This window comes from Dendrobates tinctorius, unplaced genomic scaffold (assembly GCF_039654945.1).
Source record: "Dendrobates tinctorius isolate UK_male_01 unplaced genomic scaffold, ASM3965494v1 ptg000016l, whole genome shotgun sequence".
Taxonomy (NCBI): domain Eukaryota; kingdom Metazoa; phylum Chordata; class Amphibia; order Anura; family Dendrobatidae; genus Dendrobates; species Dendrobates tinctorius.
In genome coordinates this window covers 26094832-26111222 of record NW_027361684.1, presented here as the reverse complement: position 1 = coordinate 26111222, position 16391 = coordinate 26094832, and the positions used below count along the sequence as shown (strand labels likewise).

The following is a 16391-nucleotide window of genomic DNA, read 5'->3' as shown; positions in this document are numbered from 1 at the left end:
TGACCTCCTGTAGTGATCAGTTAATTACAACAAGAGATCTGCTCTGAGAACCAGCCACAAAGTCATTCACATCACTGTAAGGCCATTCTAGCCCTTCCAACTTAATATTAGATTGATGGATGATGCTATCCATGCCATGTTTCATCTCTATAGAAAGGTAAAATCACAATAGGAAACATGACAATAATAATAATAATAATAATAATTTTTATTTATATAGCGCCAACATATTCCGCAGCACTTTACAATTAAGCGGGGACATGTACAGACAATAAATTCAATACAAGTTAAGACAATTCAAACAGTGACATTAGGAGTGAGGTCCCTGCTCGCAAGCTTACAATCTACAAGGAAATGGGGGGACACAGTAGGTGAAAAATGCTTGTTAATTCAGGTCTGGCAATTATAATAGGGATTTTCATATAAAGCTGCATGATCCGGTCATCAGCCCGTGTGTTTAAGTGCAATAGACAAGTATCAAGTGCAGTTATCATGTGCATGAAGGGTGTGGAGACAGATGAATAGTAGGGTGCAGATTCAGAATAATATTTGGAAGGAGGGAACAGGGCAAAGTTAGCTTGCTGGGTAGGTGATGTGGTAGGCTTGTTTGAAGAGATGGGTTTTCAAAGCGCGCTTGAATAGGTCAGGGCTAGGTATCAGTCTGATCACCTGGGGAAGTGCATTCCAGAGAGCTGGAGCAGCACGAGAGAAGTCTTGGAGGCGGAGATGCGAGGTTCGGATTACGGGGGATGTTAGTCTTAGGTCATTTGTAGAACGGAGGGCACGTGTAGGGCGATAGACAGAGATGAGAGAGGAGATATAAGGCGGTGCAGAACAGTGGAGAGCTTTGTGGGTGAGAGAGATGAGTTTATACTGGACCCTGTAGCGAATAGGTAGCCAGTGTAATGACTGGCACAAGATGGAGGCATCGGTGAAGCGGCTGGACAGAAATATGACCCTGGCTGCCGCATTCAAGATGGATTGGAGAGGAGAAAGTTTGGTAAGAGGGAGACCCATCAGAAGAGAGTTGCAGTAGTCCAGGCGAGAATGAATAAGAGCGACAGTAAGAGTCTTAGCAGTTTCAAAGGTGAGAAAAGGTCGGATTCTGGAGATGTTTTTTAAGATGCAGGTGACAAGAGCGACTGAGTGATCGGATGTACGGAGTAAAGGAAAGTTCAGTGTCGAATATGACCCCAAGACAGCGGGCATGCTGCTTGGGAGTTATGGTTGAACCCTCCAGGGTTATTTCGATGTTAGGTAGAGTGAGGTTAGTAGAGGGGAGAAACACAAGAAGTTCAGTTTTAGAGAGATTTAGTTTCAGATAGAGGGAGGACATGATGCTAGAGACAGCAGACAGACAATCCTTGGTATTTTGAATTAGGGTAGGGGTGATGTCAGGGGAAGAAGTGTATAATTGGGTGTCATCAGCATAGAGATGATACTGGAACCCAAATCTGCTGATTGTTTGTCCAATAGGCGCAGTGTATAAAGAGAAGAGGAGGGGGCCTAGGACTGAGCCCTGCGGAACCCCGATAGTAAGGGGACGAGAAGAGGAAGAGGAGCCGGAAAAAGATACAGTGAAGGAGCGGTCAGAGAGGTAGGAGGAGAACCAGGAGAGGGCTGTGTCCTTGAGGCCTATAGAGCGGAGCATAGTGAGGAGGAGCTGGTGATCCACAGTGTATGTGTATGACAACATGTATGTATGTGTATGACAACAATATCTACCATCTGGGACCTCCATGGGTGAAGATATCCTGAAAGTAAGGGATTTCATAAAATTCTAACAGATCTAATACATCCCACAACCAGACCCCATATGAGCTCACCAAGGGGAGGTATGAGGGTCAACCTTGATCAAATAAAAATCAGAAGTTGGGTATCTGTCATTGTTCATTTCTGAAAGACACAGTTCTCAGAGTATTCTATTTTTCTAATGCTTCCTTCTATAAAGATAAGAGCCACTCCTGCAACAACAGGTTTATTATTTCTCTTTCGTTATTCTTTTTTTACTTCATGTAATTGTATGTGCCATATTTTTTTTGTTCCCATTTTGTAACATCTTTGTATTTTTTTTTAAGCACTGCTTACCTTTACGGATAAAATGTATAAAATTTAATAGCTCTATTCCTTTTGCTCTGTGAACCGCACCCCTGTAGCCATACGCTATCTGTAACAGTTGTCCAATCAGACTGTTTAAATGGTTGGTGGTGGAAGCTACTGGTCCCTTTGTTATTGGAGAGTTGGACGTGATCATATCGGGGTGTATATGTGTGCATGTATATATATATATATATATATATATATATATTCCATGGTTGGAATCAGAGGTGTATATACCATATACTCACTGTGAGTTCTCCAATAGCTGGCCTAGTAGGAGAAATGTCTCATCCATCACTCATCAGTCAATTGTGTAATTGTCTTGACAATTGGAGGGAGTGGAATTGTATCTCCTTGACAGAATAATCGACATTTGAATTTTAATTTCATAAATCAATATTGCACATGAAAGTAAGCAGCTTTGTAATATATCTTACCAGAGAAATCATCTTCTTTCTCTGTAAGGGCTGATCATTTATTCTCCAAATTCTTAATTCCCGGGTAAAATCTGTAATCAGTGAAGACAGATTTTTACATTACTGAGATAGTAGATGGCAGCTACTGCTGATGAGATTCTAAGGAGAGGATAGGGAGGAGCTAGAGGCGGAGCTCCTCCTTCCTGCTGCCTGTTTAGTCTACATAGAATCTTATCAGCAGCAGCTGCCATCTCCTATCTCAGTAATGTAACAATCAGTCTTCACTGAATACAGATTTTGTCCATGTCCTAAACATGTCATAATTAGAGCGTATTTAATCTTGACCATTTTGCTATACATAGTTTGTGCTTTAGGCCTCTTTCACACTTCAGTTTTTTACAATCAGTCACAATCCGCCAGGTTTTGAAAAAAACGGATCCTCAATTTTTTTTTGAGGATCCGTTTTTTCCCCCATTGACTTCCATTGCATCCGTTTTTTTAGGATCCGCCAAAAGTTGCTGTCCGTCTCCATCCTCAAAGATTTCAAAATGGAGCTTGCAACGTTTTTTTCTCTGGCGGATCCTCCAGACACTCATTTAACCCAAAATTCTTTCTGGGTGCCGGACAAAAAAAAAATTCTCTCTCTCTCCCTCTCTCTCTCCCTCTCTCTCTCCCTCTCCCTCTCCCTCTCTCTCTCCCTCTCTCCCTCTCTCTCTCCCTCTCTCTCTCTCTCTCTCTCTCCCGGCCAGCGTTTCCTTGCAATTTCCTCATTTTCAGGATCCGTCTGAAAACGGATCCTGTGACATCCGTTCACATCAGTTGAGAGCGGATCCGCTTGTCCGCCTTTTTGGCGGATTTGAACTGATGCAAAAAACTGAAGTGTGAAAGAGGCCTTAGGCAGCACCAGCTTAACTAAAAGCTACTGTTCGAGAATATGTTCAAATTCCATTAGTTCTATCAGTAACATGAAATATTGTACCATTACAGGGATAATTGCCATTCATTTCTGAGAACAAAGAAATGACATCGCTGAGTGCTAGAATTTCATTCCATTTATCCACATTATAATAAGGCTTTGGAAAGGCAAACGACTTCTAAATTTGTTGTGTTGGAGCAAAAACAATAAATAAGAAAAATATTAGATATTTAGAAATATTTGCATAATTTTTCTATTTAATAATAAACCAGCATGTGAATATATATTTGTGATCAGAACAAGATTATTAAGATCTGTGTGTTTTCCTTTAGATTGAATGAATGATTTTGGTATGCATATTTTCCCTACATTTGGTATTATTATGTTAGTATTTCTACTGCATTTTATATTATATATATTAAAGAGGTTTTTGGGCTGTCTTTTTTTCATGTATGTAAAGAGCACCTTTCACTAAATTTTCATGTTCTACTAGACAAGGTATAGTAGAGTTGACCATCCTATTAAAGTAAAGAGCTGATAGAAGTGTTTCTAATGTGCCACAAATACAGTCATATGTAAAAGTTTGGGCACCCCTATTAATGTTAACCTTTTTTCTTTATAACAATTTTGGTTTTTGCAACAGCTATTTCAGTTTTATATATCTAATAACTGATGGACTCAGTTATATTTCTGGATTCAAATGAGGTTTATTGTACTAACAGAAAATGTGCAATCTGCATTTAAACAAAATTTGACCGGTGCAAAAGTATGGGCACCCTTATCATTTTCTTGATTTGAACACTCCTAACTACTTTTTACTGACTTCCTGAAGCACTAAATTGGTTTTGTAACCTCATTGAGCTTTGAACTTCATAGCCAGGTGTATCAAATCATGAGAAAAGGTATTTAAGGTGGCCACTTGCAAGTAGTTCTCCTATTTGATTCTCCTATGAAGAGTGGCATCATGGGCTCCTCAAAACAACTCTCAAATGATCTGAAAACAAAGATTATTCAACATAGCTTTTCAGGGGAAGGATGCAAAAAGTTGTCTCAGAGATTTAACCTGTCAGTTTCCACTGTGAGGAACATAGTAAGGAAATGGAAGAACACAGGTACAGTTCTTGTTAAGCCCAGAAGTGGCAGACCAAGAAAAATATCAGAAAGGCAGAGAAGAAGAATGGTGAGAACAGTCAAGGACAATCCACAGACCACCTCCAAAGACCTGCAGCATCATCTTGCTGCAGATGGTGTCACTGTGCATCGGTCAACAATACAGCGCATGCATAACGCCTTTTTGTATGACCAAACAACTCAATCTTTGTTTCATCAGTCCACAGGACCTTCTTCCAAAATGTAACTGGCTTGTCCAAATGTGCTTTTGCATACCTCAGGCGACTCTGTGGCGTGCATGCAGAAATGGCTTCTTTCGCATCACTCTCCCATACAGCTTCTCCTTGTGCAAAGTGCGCTGTATTGTATAAAGCTCAAGTGTGTGTATGTTTGTATCCGCACCGTCGCAGCTACAGCCACAAAATTTGGCACAGTCACACGTCTGGACCCCGAGAGCGTCCTAGGCTATGTTGTGAGGCGAAATTTTAACCCCGCGTGTTCCAATTCACCAAACAATTTTGCCCCTATCTACATAATGGGGAAAAAGTGTGTGTATAAAGCCCCACCCCTCATTATGATGTCATAATGGTTGCCATGGAGACGCTGATGTCATCATAGGTTGCAAGCCCCGCCGCTCATTATGATGTCATAATGGTTGACTATGGGATGGAGGATGTGTGATGGGTATATGGGCACTGGACTATGGGATGGAGGATATGTATGATGGGTATATGGGCACGGGACTATGGGATGGCGGATCTGTATGATGGGTATATGGGCACGGGACTATGGGATGGCGGATCTGTATGATGGGTATATGGGCACGGGACTATGGGATGAAGGATGTGTGATGGGTATATGGGCACTCGACTATGGGATGGCGAATATGTATGATGGGTATATGGGCATGGGACTATGGGATGGAGGATGTGTGATGGGTATATGGGCACTCGACTATGGGATGGAGGATATGTATGATAGGTATTATGGGCACGGGCCTATGGGATCGTGGATATGTATGATGGGTGTATGGGCATGGGACTATGGGATGGAGGATAATTATAATTTGCTATAACTAACCACAGTTAGTTACTATGCCTGGGCAGCGCCGGGCTCTTCAGCTAGTCTAATATAGAAAGCTCAAGTGTGTGTATGTATGTATGTGTGTATGTCCGGGATTGGCATCTGCACCGTCGCAGCTACAGCCACAAAATTTGGCACAGTCACACGTCTGGACCCCGGGAGTGTCCTAGACTATGTTGTGAGGTGAAATTTTAACCCCGCGCGTTCCAATTCACCAAACAATTTTGCCCCTATCTACATAATGGAGAAAAAGTGTGTGTGTATCAAGCCTCGCCCCTCATTATGATGTCATAATGGTTGCCATGGCGACGCTGATGTCATCATAGGTTGCAAGCCCCGCCGCTCACTATGATGTCATAATGGTTGACTATGGGATGGAGGATGTGTGACGGGTATATGGGCACTGGACTATGGGGTGGAGGATATGTATGACGGGTATGTGGGCACGGGACTATGGGATGGAGGATATGTATGATGGGTATATGGGCATGGGACTATGGGATGGAGGATAAGTATGATGGGTATATGGGCATGGGACTATGAGATGAAGGATGTGTGATGGGTATATGGGCACTCGACTATGGGATGGCGAATATGTATAATGGGTATATGGGCATGGGACTATGGGATGGAGGATGTGTGATGGGTATAAAGGCATGGGACTATGGGATGGAGGATGTGTGATGGGTTTATGGGCACTCGACTATGGGATGGAGGATATGTATGATGAGTATATGGTGGGCCTATGGGATCGTGGATATGTATGATGGGTATATGGGCACGGGACTATGGGATGGAGGATAATTATAATTTGCTATAACTAACCACAGTTAGTTACTATGCCCGGGCAGCGCCGGGCTCTTCAGCTAGTTATTAATATTTGCTAAGTGCCAGAATAATGAGAGAGAGAATGTTTTAATGCATTTTAATTGCCTACTGCAAAGTCAAAAGTTTACATACATTTCATTAGTGTTTTGTACCATTGCCCTTAAAATGACTGATTTGGGTCAAACGTTTGGGATATCCTTCCACAAGCTTCTCACAATAGTTGATCGGAATTTGGGCCCTTTCCTCCTGACAAGTCAGTTTACATATACTAAGATTACTATGCCTTTAAATAATTCTGGACTGCCCATATGATGATATCATGTGTTTGGAAGCTTCTGAGTAAGAGACACACCTGTTGATGTATTTTAATGCACACCTGAAACATACTGCTTCTTTGTGTAGCATCATGGGAAAGTCTCAAGAAATCAGCCAGGATGTGAGGAAGAGAATTGTGGACTTGCACAAGTGTGGCTCATCCTTGGGTACAATTTCAAGATACTTGAAGGTGCCTCGTTCATCTGTACAAACAATTATATGCAAATCTAAACAAAATGGGAACGTCCAGCCATCATAATGCTCAGGAAGGAGACAGATTCTGTGTCCCAGAGATGACCATGCTTTGGTTCGACATGTGCATATCAACCCAAGGACAAAAGTAAAAAGACTTGTGAAGATGATGGCGGAAGCTGGTAAGATAGTGTCAATATTCACAGTAAAGCGAGTACTGTAACAAAGTCGTTTAAGGATAACAAAGTCAATCTTTTTGAGCAGCCATTACAAAGCCCTGATCTCAAGTCCTATTGAAAATTTATGGGCAAAGCTGAGAAGGCAGGTGCGAGCAAGGTGACCTGCGAACCTGGATCAGTTACACCAGTTTTGTCAGGAGGAATGGGCCCAAATTCCGATCAACTATTGTGAGAAGCTTGTGGAAGCATATCCCAAACGTTTGACCCAAATCAGTCATTTTAAGGGCAATGGTACAAAACACTAATGAAATGTATGTAAACTTTTGACTTTGCAGTAAGTGATAAAAATGCCTTAAAACATTCTCTATCAATATTCTGGCATATGGCAAATATTAATAATCCTAATTGACCTAAAACAACAAAGGATTATTTTGAGTTAATGTCAAATATTGAGAAAAACATGCATATGTGTCTTTTAATATAGTGTATGTAAATTACTGGTTTCAACTGTGTATGTACTTTATATATATATATATATATATATATATATATATATATACATACAGATGCATCTCACAAAATCAGAATATCATCAAAAAGTTGATTTATTTCAGTTCTTCAACACAAAAAGTGAAGCTCATATATTATAAATAGTCATTGCAAACAGAGTGATCTATTTCTAGTGTTTATTTCTGTTAATGTTGATGATTATGGCTTACAGACGATGAAAACCCAAAAGTCATTATCTCAGTAAATTAGAATACTTTATAACACCAGCTTGAAAAATGATTTTAAAATCCGAATTGTTGGCCTACTGAAATGTATATTCAGTAATTGCACTCAATACTTGGTCGGGGCTCCTTTTGCATCAATTACTGCATCAATTCTGCATGGCATGGAGGTGCTCAGCCTGTGGCACTGCTGAGGTGTTATGGAAGCCCAGGTTGCTTTGATAGCAGCCGTCAGCTTGTCTGCATTGTTGGGTCTGGAGTCTCTCATCTTCCTCTTGACAATATATATTTTTGTTTTCTCTGATTCTAAGTATACGCTTAAAGTGCACTTTAACGGCATCAGTTGGGCTCAATCATGTCAAAATAATATATGCTTTGAGTACTTGATATAATACAGCAAATATCCAGCCCTTGCCTAATGTGACTACTTAATACTTGTAGCCAGAAGAAACATGGGTCTAGTCACTATGAAAGAAATGTCTAGTTTTGTAAAAAGGTATGATTAATTATTCTAATTCCTTAGGCTACAGTGAAAAAGTACTGTAACTAGAGAAGAGAAAGGGATGGTTGTCAAGTGGAAGATAAATGATGACACATTAATTAGAGCCATTCCTTTCAAGAGTTTGTTTTATAGTTAATCCTGAAGCTTAGTGCAACCCAAGAAAAAAACAGGGTTATTCAGGAAGGAATGAACTTTATTAACCCCTTTATGACCTATGATGTATAGGTGCGTCATAGATTGTGTCTCCCCTTTTTCTGGCAGGTGACTGCTGATTTAATCCACCCACAGCTGTTAACATGTTAAATGCTGCTGTCAATCTCTGACAGCAGTATTTAACATGATCATCCCGGAAGCGCATCACACACACAGCCCATCAGCTCCCCAGTCACATGATAGTGGGTTGGCATGACAACCAGGAGTCTGCAAAAGATGACATAGCAGATGATGATTTCTGCCACACATTGGAGGGCTGAAGCCCTGCTATGTGTAGCTTAAGCGATCAGATGATTGCAGCTTCAAGTCTTCTAAGGGGGCTAATGAAGCAGGTAAAAAGCAGAAAAAAATATTATTAAAAATATTAAAAAAATTTAAAAAATTAACTTTCAAATCACCCCTCGTTTGACACATTCAAAGTAAAGCAATAAAAAAATGCACACATCTGGTATTGCTGCATTCAGAAACATCCAATTTATCAAAATATAAATAAATTAATCCGATCGGTAAACGGATTAACAAAAAAAAATCATTTTTTGGTCGTCAGAACATTGCAGTAAAATACAATATCAGGTGATGAAAAGATCGTATCTGTCACAAAATGACATCAATAAAAACGTCTGCTCAGAGTGCAAAAAATAAGCCTTAATCCAGTAACAGATCCCGAAAAATGGAGATGCCACAGGTCTTGGAAAATGACGCCATTTATTTTTTTAACAAACATTGGATTTTTTTTTTCACTACATAAATAAAAAAGAACCTACACATGTTAGGTATCTGCAAACTCATAATGACCTGGAGATTCATAATGGCAGGTCAGTTTTAGCATTTTGGGAACATGGTAAAAAAAAACTGTCTCCTACAGTTCTCCAATGCAGCTCTAATCTGGGAAAGTGGAGAGACATTCGATGTATAAGGCCTCTTTCACACGTCCGTGTCTCCGATACGTGTGGTGACAGTTGTCACACATACCGGAGACACGGACTCACATACACCCATTCAAATCAATGGATCTGTGCACATGTCAGCGTGTTTCCATGGACCGCGTGTCCATGGGCAAAACACGCTGACATGTCTGTTTTTTGCCGTCAGCACGGACAGCAAAACGTCCCGCACACGTGCACACGGAGAACACACATTGATGTCCTCCGTGTGACACTTATCGGCACTGTGGAAGAATTGCTACAGTAAACGCTGTTCCCCGCTGGCAGATGCTGAAGTTGGCTGTCATAATTCTCCCCTGTTCTGCCAGCGAGCAGAGGAGAATGATAAGCATTATATTAAAGCCTGCTTGACAGCAAGTGGGGGCTTTTGGGATTCTTACCCCCATCATCCCACACCTGCTGCCGCTAATAACAGTGACAGTAGGTGCGGATGATTGGGGTATTCCACAGCCCCCACCTGCTGTCGTTTGGACTTTAATATAACGCACATCATTCTCCTCTGCTCGCCGGCAGAGCAGGGGAGAATGATGACAGCCGGCTTCAGCACCTGCCTCTGGGGAACAGTGCTTACTCTAGCGCTTCTTCCCTTGCAGCTGTCCGTGTGGTACTGTTGCAGCACATGGTTGCAACATGTGTGTCACACGTAGTAGACACACAGACACGGACATCACCGGTACCGTTATATCCAGTACCGGAAATAAACGGACATGTGAAAGAGGCCTAACGGAAAGTGCTAACTGATGTTCATCAATTGATGTCAGGGGTGAGTGCCCCATTCCACTTGTTAGTTTTGTGCTGTATTTTTCTTTGTTTTTTTGTTTTGTTTGCTGTCTGATTCTGTTTTAGTTGTATTCCTTATTTTTTTATGTCAGTTTGTCTATAAGAAGAAAATCAATTCCGTTGTGATAACTGATTTCTTATCCATTTGATTAATTACCCACAGTTCAATATTTCTGTTTCGTAATTCTGGAAGGTTCATCACTGGGGAAAGCAAAATAAAAGCAAGGACTGGATTTTAAACTTTTTCCATCTGACCTATCATAATTCAATTGGGTCCGTGAGCAAACTATTATCAGGTGAAACTGGATAAGAAATGTACCATTTTGGACTTTTTAAAGCTAAAGGAAAAGATTGGAATGAAAGCAGATTGATGCCAATTTCTTAGAAAATATACAATACAATTGTAATCCCCAATTCTGTTTTTTTAAAATATTTTTCCTTTTTAGGGACAAAGTCGTAATTGACATATAACTGATATTTAATTTATGAATGTTACCATGTGATCAGTGCCTCCACACAATCAGAAATTAACTGGAATTTTTTTTGGCTTATGGTATATTGGGGAATGAAGGATTGGTCATGTTCAGATTCATTGGAAGCATCCACCATAAGCATCTAGCTGAGTTTGTTTCCTCGATCTATTAAAAATACATGAATATGGAAGCTGAACATTCATGTGTATGAGGGGCCAGGAGTAGGATGGCCACCTTAATGCTAAGTTCAGACAAGCATTGAGCTTATTGGATCAGTCATCGCAGCAAGTTGCAGACCAGTGTGTGGGCAACCACACAGCGGTGGGTTGCAGGAGCTGCTTGCTATTTAAATGCCCTAGTCTGGTATGTAAACTTCACCAGACTAGCACATACTATGATTTTTCCATGTGGACCTGAGGTGACATGGAAAATATGGAAAATTGCACATGTGCATTAGCACATAGACTAAAGTTGATCCAAGCGCTTTCCATGAATAGACTGATGAACTGAGCACACTAGCAGCTCACAGATGAACTGAGAACGTTCGTCTGAACATACCTATGACTTCCATTTTTGGTTTACTAATAGACAGTGTCGGACTGGGGTGCCAAGGGCCCACCAGTAACATTGACTTTAAGGGGCCCACTTTTCACCTGCATACAAATATTACACTCCCCTCATTCACAAATGTACACATATGTCTAAATAACGTTAATAATAGTCTACGTAGGTTGGTTATTGAATGATGAGATGCTGTTTTTTTCTGTACAGAGTAAATCAAGTGAATTATGCCAATTACTATCCAGTTGGAGGCCCAGATCTGCACAGTGGCCCGCTGGGGGATTCCCCTGTTACCCTGTGGGCCAGTCCGAGCCTGCTGATAGAGCATAGTTGTGACAGGCTATAAAAGAATATGCTCATTATTCATAACAATCAGCTTGATTTTCATTGAAAGTATCACAAAGAATGAACAAAATCTTGTCTCTGAGAACATGGAAAACACAGGGCTCATTCACACGTCCCATAACTGCACGTACAAGAAAAATAGACCAATTATTCTGATCATATTTTCATCAGAGTGTAGTTCAAGTGTCATCCATTTTTCTTGTACATGGAGAAATAAAAAGATAAAGGTTGTCCATCTTTTCCATTCTGACAGTCCATGAATTCAGAAGTTTTCATGGCTTGCATTGCCAATTTTGATCCGACCCTAGGGTGAAAGTCGGACATGTCACCGTGAAAAATCACAGACATTTGAATGGCCCCATAGACTGTCACAGGTACGTGTGAAAAACACGGATAGCACTCGTACGTAGTGTTGAGCTTTCCGATACCGCAAGTATCGGGTATCGGCCGATATTTGCCGTATCGGAATTCCGATACCGAGTACCGATACTTTTTTCGTATCCGATACCGGAATCGGAAGTCCAAAATGCAATGAGCCACTTTTGTGGCTCTGATTGGCTGCCGAAATGACGTCATCATGATGCGCTGTCTGTGCGCATCATGATGCGCCGTCAGTTTGGGCCTTTGGGGGGGCTGTGCCGACTGTCCGGGGGTCTGTGCCGGCCTGCCGGTGGTCTGTGCAGGCTCCGGGGGTCTGTGCCGGCCTGCCGGGGGGCTGTGCCGGCCTGCCGGTGGTCTGTGCAGGCTCAGGGGGTCTGTGCCGGCCTGCCGGGGGGGCTGTGCCGGCCTGCCGGTGGTCTGTGCAGGCTCCGGGGGGCCGGGCCGGCCTGCCGGGGGGGCTGTGCCGGCCTGCCGGTGGTCTGTGCAGGCTCCGGGGGGCTGTGCCGGCCTGCCGGGGGGCTGTGCCGGCCTGCCGGGGGGCTGTGCTGGCCTACCGGTAGTCTGTGCAGGCTCCGGGGGGCTGTGCCGGCCTGCTGGTGGTCTGTGCAGGCTCCGGGGGTCTGTGCAGGCATCGTCCGATGGGACTACAAGTCCCATCGGGCGATGCCTGCTACCATGACAGTGATTGACACATTAGCCAATGATGGGACAGTAGTAGTCCCATCATCCGGCTAATGTGTTGAATGTAAAAAAAAAAAAAAAAAAAAAAAAAAATTACATGCTACATACATGCTACATACATACAACATGCATACTACATATATACTACATGTAACATACATACTACATGCAACATGCATACTACATACATGCTACATACTACATGCATGCTACATACATGCTACATACTACATACATGCTACATACATACTACATACATAATACATATATACTACATGCATACAACATACATACAACATATATACTACATGCATGCAACATGCATACTACATATATACTATATATACTACATGTAACATACATACTACATATATACTACATGCTACATACATGCTACATACTACATGCATGCTACATACTACATACATAATACATATATACTACATGCATGCAACATACATACAACATATATACTACATGCATACTACATATATACTATATATACTACATGTAACATACATACTACATATATACTACATGCTACATACATGCAACATACATACTACATACATGCTACATACATACTACATACATAATACATATATACTACATGCATGCAACATGCATACTACATATATACTATATATACTACATGTAACATACATACTACATATATACTACATGCTACATACATGCAACATACACACTACATGCTACATACATGCAACATACATACTACATACATGCTACATACATACACACTACATGCTACATACATGCAACATACATACTACATACATGCTACATACATACTACATATATACCACATGCATGCAACATGCATACTACATATATACTATATACTACATGTAACATACATACTACATATATACTACATGCTACATACATGCAACATACACACTACATGCTACATACATGCAACATGCATAGTACATACATGCCACATACTACATGCATGCTACATACATGCTACATACTACATACATACTACATACATAATACATATATACTACATGCATGCAACATGCATACTACATATATACTGCATATATACTACATGCATGCAACATGCATATATACTACATACAATACATACATATAGACATACAGTACATATAACATAGAGTACATACTCACCGTCACTTGTCACTTTGATCCCTGGAGCCATTGTCCCCTTGAGGAATAAATATCAAAATAAAAAAACACCAATATACTTACCCCGATCCGCAGAAGTCCACGAGGGTCCCACGTCCATCTTGCGTGGAGAACAGCAGCATCAGCTGATGCTACCGTTCTCTACCAGCTCCAGGAATACAATGACGGAAGGTAGGTATCCTTCTGCACTGTATTCCTCCACCACTTTAAAAAAAAAAAAAGTCCCTAGTCTCACTTTATGCCATTGCTGCGTGGGAAATTCCCACGCAGCAATGGCATAAAGTGGGACTAGGGACTAGGGACTTTTTTTTTTTTTTTAAAAGTGGTGGAGGAATACAGTGCGGAAGGATACCTACCTTCCGTCATTGTATTCCTGGAGCTGGTAGTGAACGGTAGCATCAGCTGATGCTGCTGTTCTCCACGCAAGATGGACGTGGGACCCTAGTGGACTTCTGCGGATCGGGGTACGTATATTGGTGTTTTTTTATTTTGATATTTATTCCTCAAGGGGACAATGGCTTCGGGGATCAAAGTGACAAGTGACGGTGAGTATGTACTCTATGTTATATGTACTGTATGTCTATATGTATGTATTGTATGTAGTATATATGCATGTTGCATGCATGTAGTATATATGCAGTATATATGTAGTATGCATGTTGCATGCATGTAGTATATATGTATTATGTATGTAGTATGTAGCATGTATGTAGCATGCATGTAGTATGTGGCATGTATGTAGTATGCATGTTGCATGTAGTATGTATGTTGTATGTATGTTACATGTACTATATATGTAGTATGCATGTTGTATGTATGTAGCATGTAAATTTTTTTTTTTTTTTACATTCAACACATTAGCCGGATGATGGGACTACTACTGTCCCATCATTGGCTAATGTGTCAATCACTGTCATGGTAGCAGGCATCGCCTGATGGGACTTGTAGTCCCATCGGACGATGCCTGCACAGACCCCCGGAGCCTGCACAACCCACCGGCAGGCCGGCACAGCCCCCCGGCAGGCTGGCACAGACCACCGGAGCCTGCACAGCTCCCCGGCAGGCCGGCACAGCTTTCCCGGAGCCTGCACAGACCACCGGCAGGCCGGCACAGCCCCCCCCGGCAGGCCGGCACAGACCCCCGGAGCCTGCACAGCCCCCGGCAGGCCTGCACAGACCACCGGAGCCTGCACAGACCACCGGCAGGCCTGCACAGACCACCGGAGCCTGCACAGACCCCCCGGCAGGCCGGCACAGCCCCCCGAAAGGCCCGTACAGACCCCAGAGAGGCTGTACAAGGCAAAAGTAGGGTTTTTCTTATTCCGATACCGGAAGTCCCATAGACTTGAATGGGACTTCCGGTATCGGAATCGGCGATACCCGATATTTTTTTTAGATCGGCCGATACCATCCGATACGATACTTTTAAGTATCGAACGGTATCGCTCAACACTACTCGTACGTGAAAATCAGACGTTTGAATGAGCCCTTAAGCATTGGTCCTAATGAAGACTTCAGGTTTTGATTTATTTGGCTACGTTCAGATATATCAGACATAACAGATTTTTACTTTTTAGAATTTTGCAGTAAATCTGTGGCACATCCACAGGCAGTTCGCTGCAAACTCCACATGTAGATTTAGCTGCAAAGTTTTCAATTGTGTTATAAACTAAAACCTCGGCACAGATGTGAACATATGAGAACGCACTAAGCTATAATTTATGACACCATTGCAGAACATTTTTAGGATGTCATAAGGCAGACGTCACTTTTTCACGTGTATGTAAAGCCATTAATTATCTGGTTAGATAAATTCTGATGGAATGATACATAGATTGTAAAAGAGTGCTGAATAGAAGGCTCTCCATTTACCTACTGTATGCTATGTGTGAGGAAGGAATATTTTTGTGCTGTCGAACACATTTACAGTAAGTATTTCCTCCACAATAACTGGCTCTTCTTGAAATTGCCAAGTTATGCCTTCAAAACGAACTATCCATCGGTATCATTGGCGGTGAGCTACTCTCAGGTGTTCTGTGCTTCTCTGACATTTGACTATTTACACAGACCGCACGCCAAATCCGTGTGAGTTTTCTTTTTTGTACTGCCTTAATTTCCTGCACAACCTGTTTCTTGTGATCAGCTTTGGCAGCCGACCCACCCTTTTAACTCTTCAAACATTGCATGGGAAGCTCAGTGAGCAGGTAGAGGAGTCAGGTGTGTGCCGGGCTTGTAGGGACTCAGTCAACTGGCCCGGAGGCGGGACTCCCCAGAGTTTAAAAATAATTTTGGGTTCGATAATCCTGTCTGGTCTGGAATCATGATGGATTTCCTTAGGAATATTCTGGTGAGTTATGTATTTTTTTTATTATGTTTTATCAGGGGCGTACTTTATTTTTTACTGCTGGTACTGTACCTGTGTTTATCTTTCTACAGGCTGTGTACACATGACACTTAGCTAACTC

The 16391-nt window shown here is 41.8% G+C and overlaps 1 protein-coding gene across 5 annotated transcripts in view; it reads left to right on the top strand.

Annotated features, from left to right (window-relative positions):
• Positions 1–16391, top strand: part of RAP1GAP2 (RAP1 GTPase activating protein 2) — a 1085931-nt gene that overhangs the window by 869385 nt on the left and 200155 nt on the right. Inside the window, exon 1 of one of the 5 annotated variants that reach the window (XM_073565587.1) lies at positions 14783–16273. The exons of the other annotated variants lie outside the window; for them this stretch is intronic. Within the exon in view, the coding sequence (XP_073421688.1) occupies positions 16247–16273 (27 nt within the window). The 5' untranslated portion in view covers positions 14783–16246. Of the gene's footprint in view, positions 1–14782; positions 16274–16391 lie in introns of those variants that run through there. 5 annotated transcript variants of the gene reach the window in all.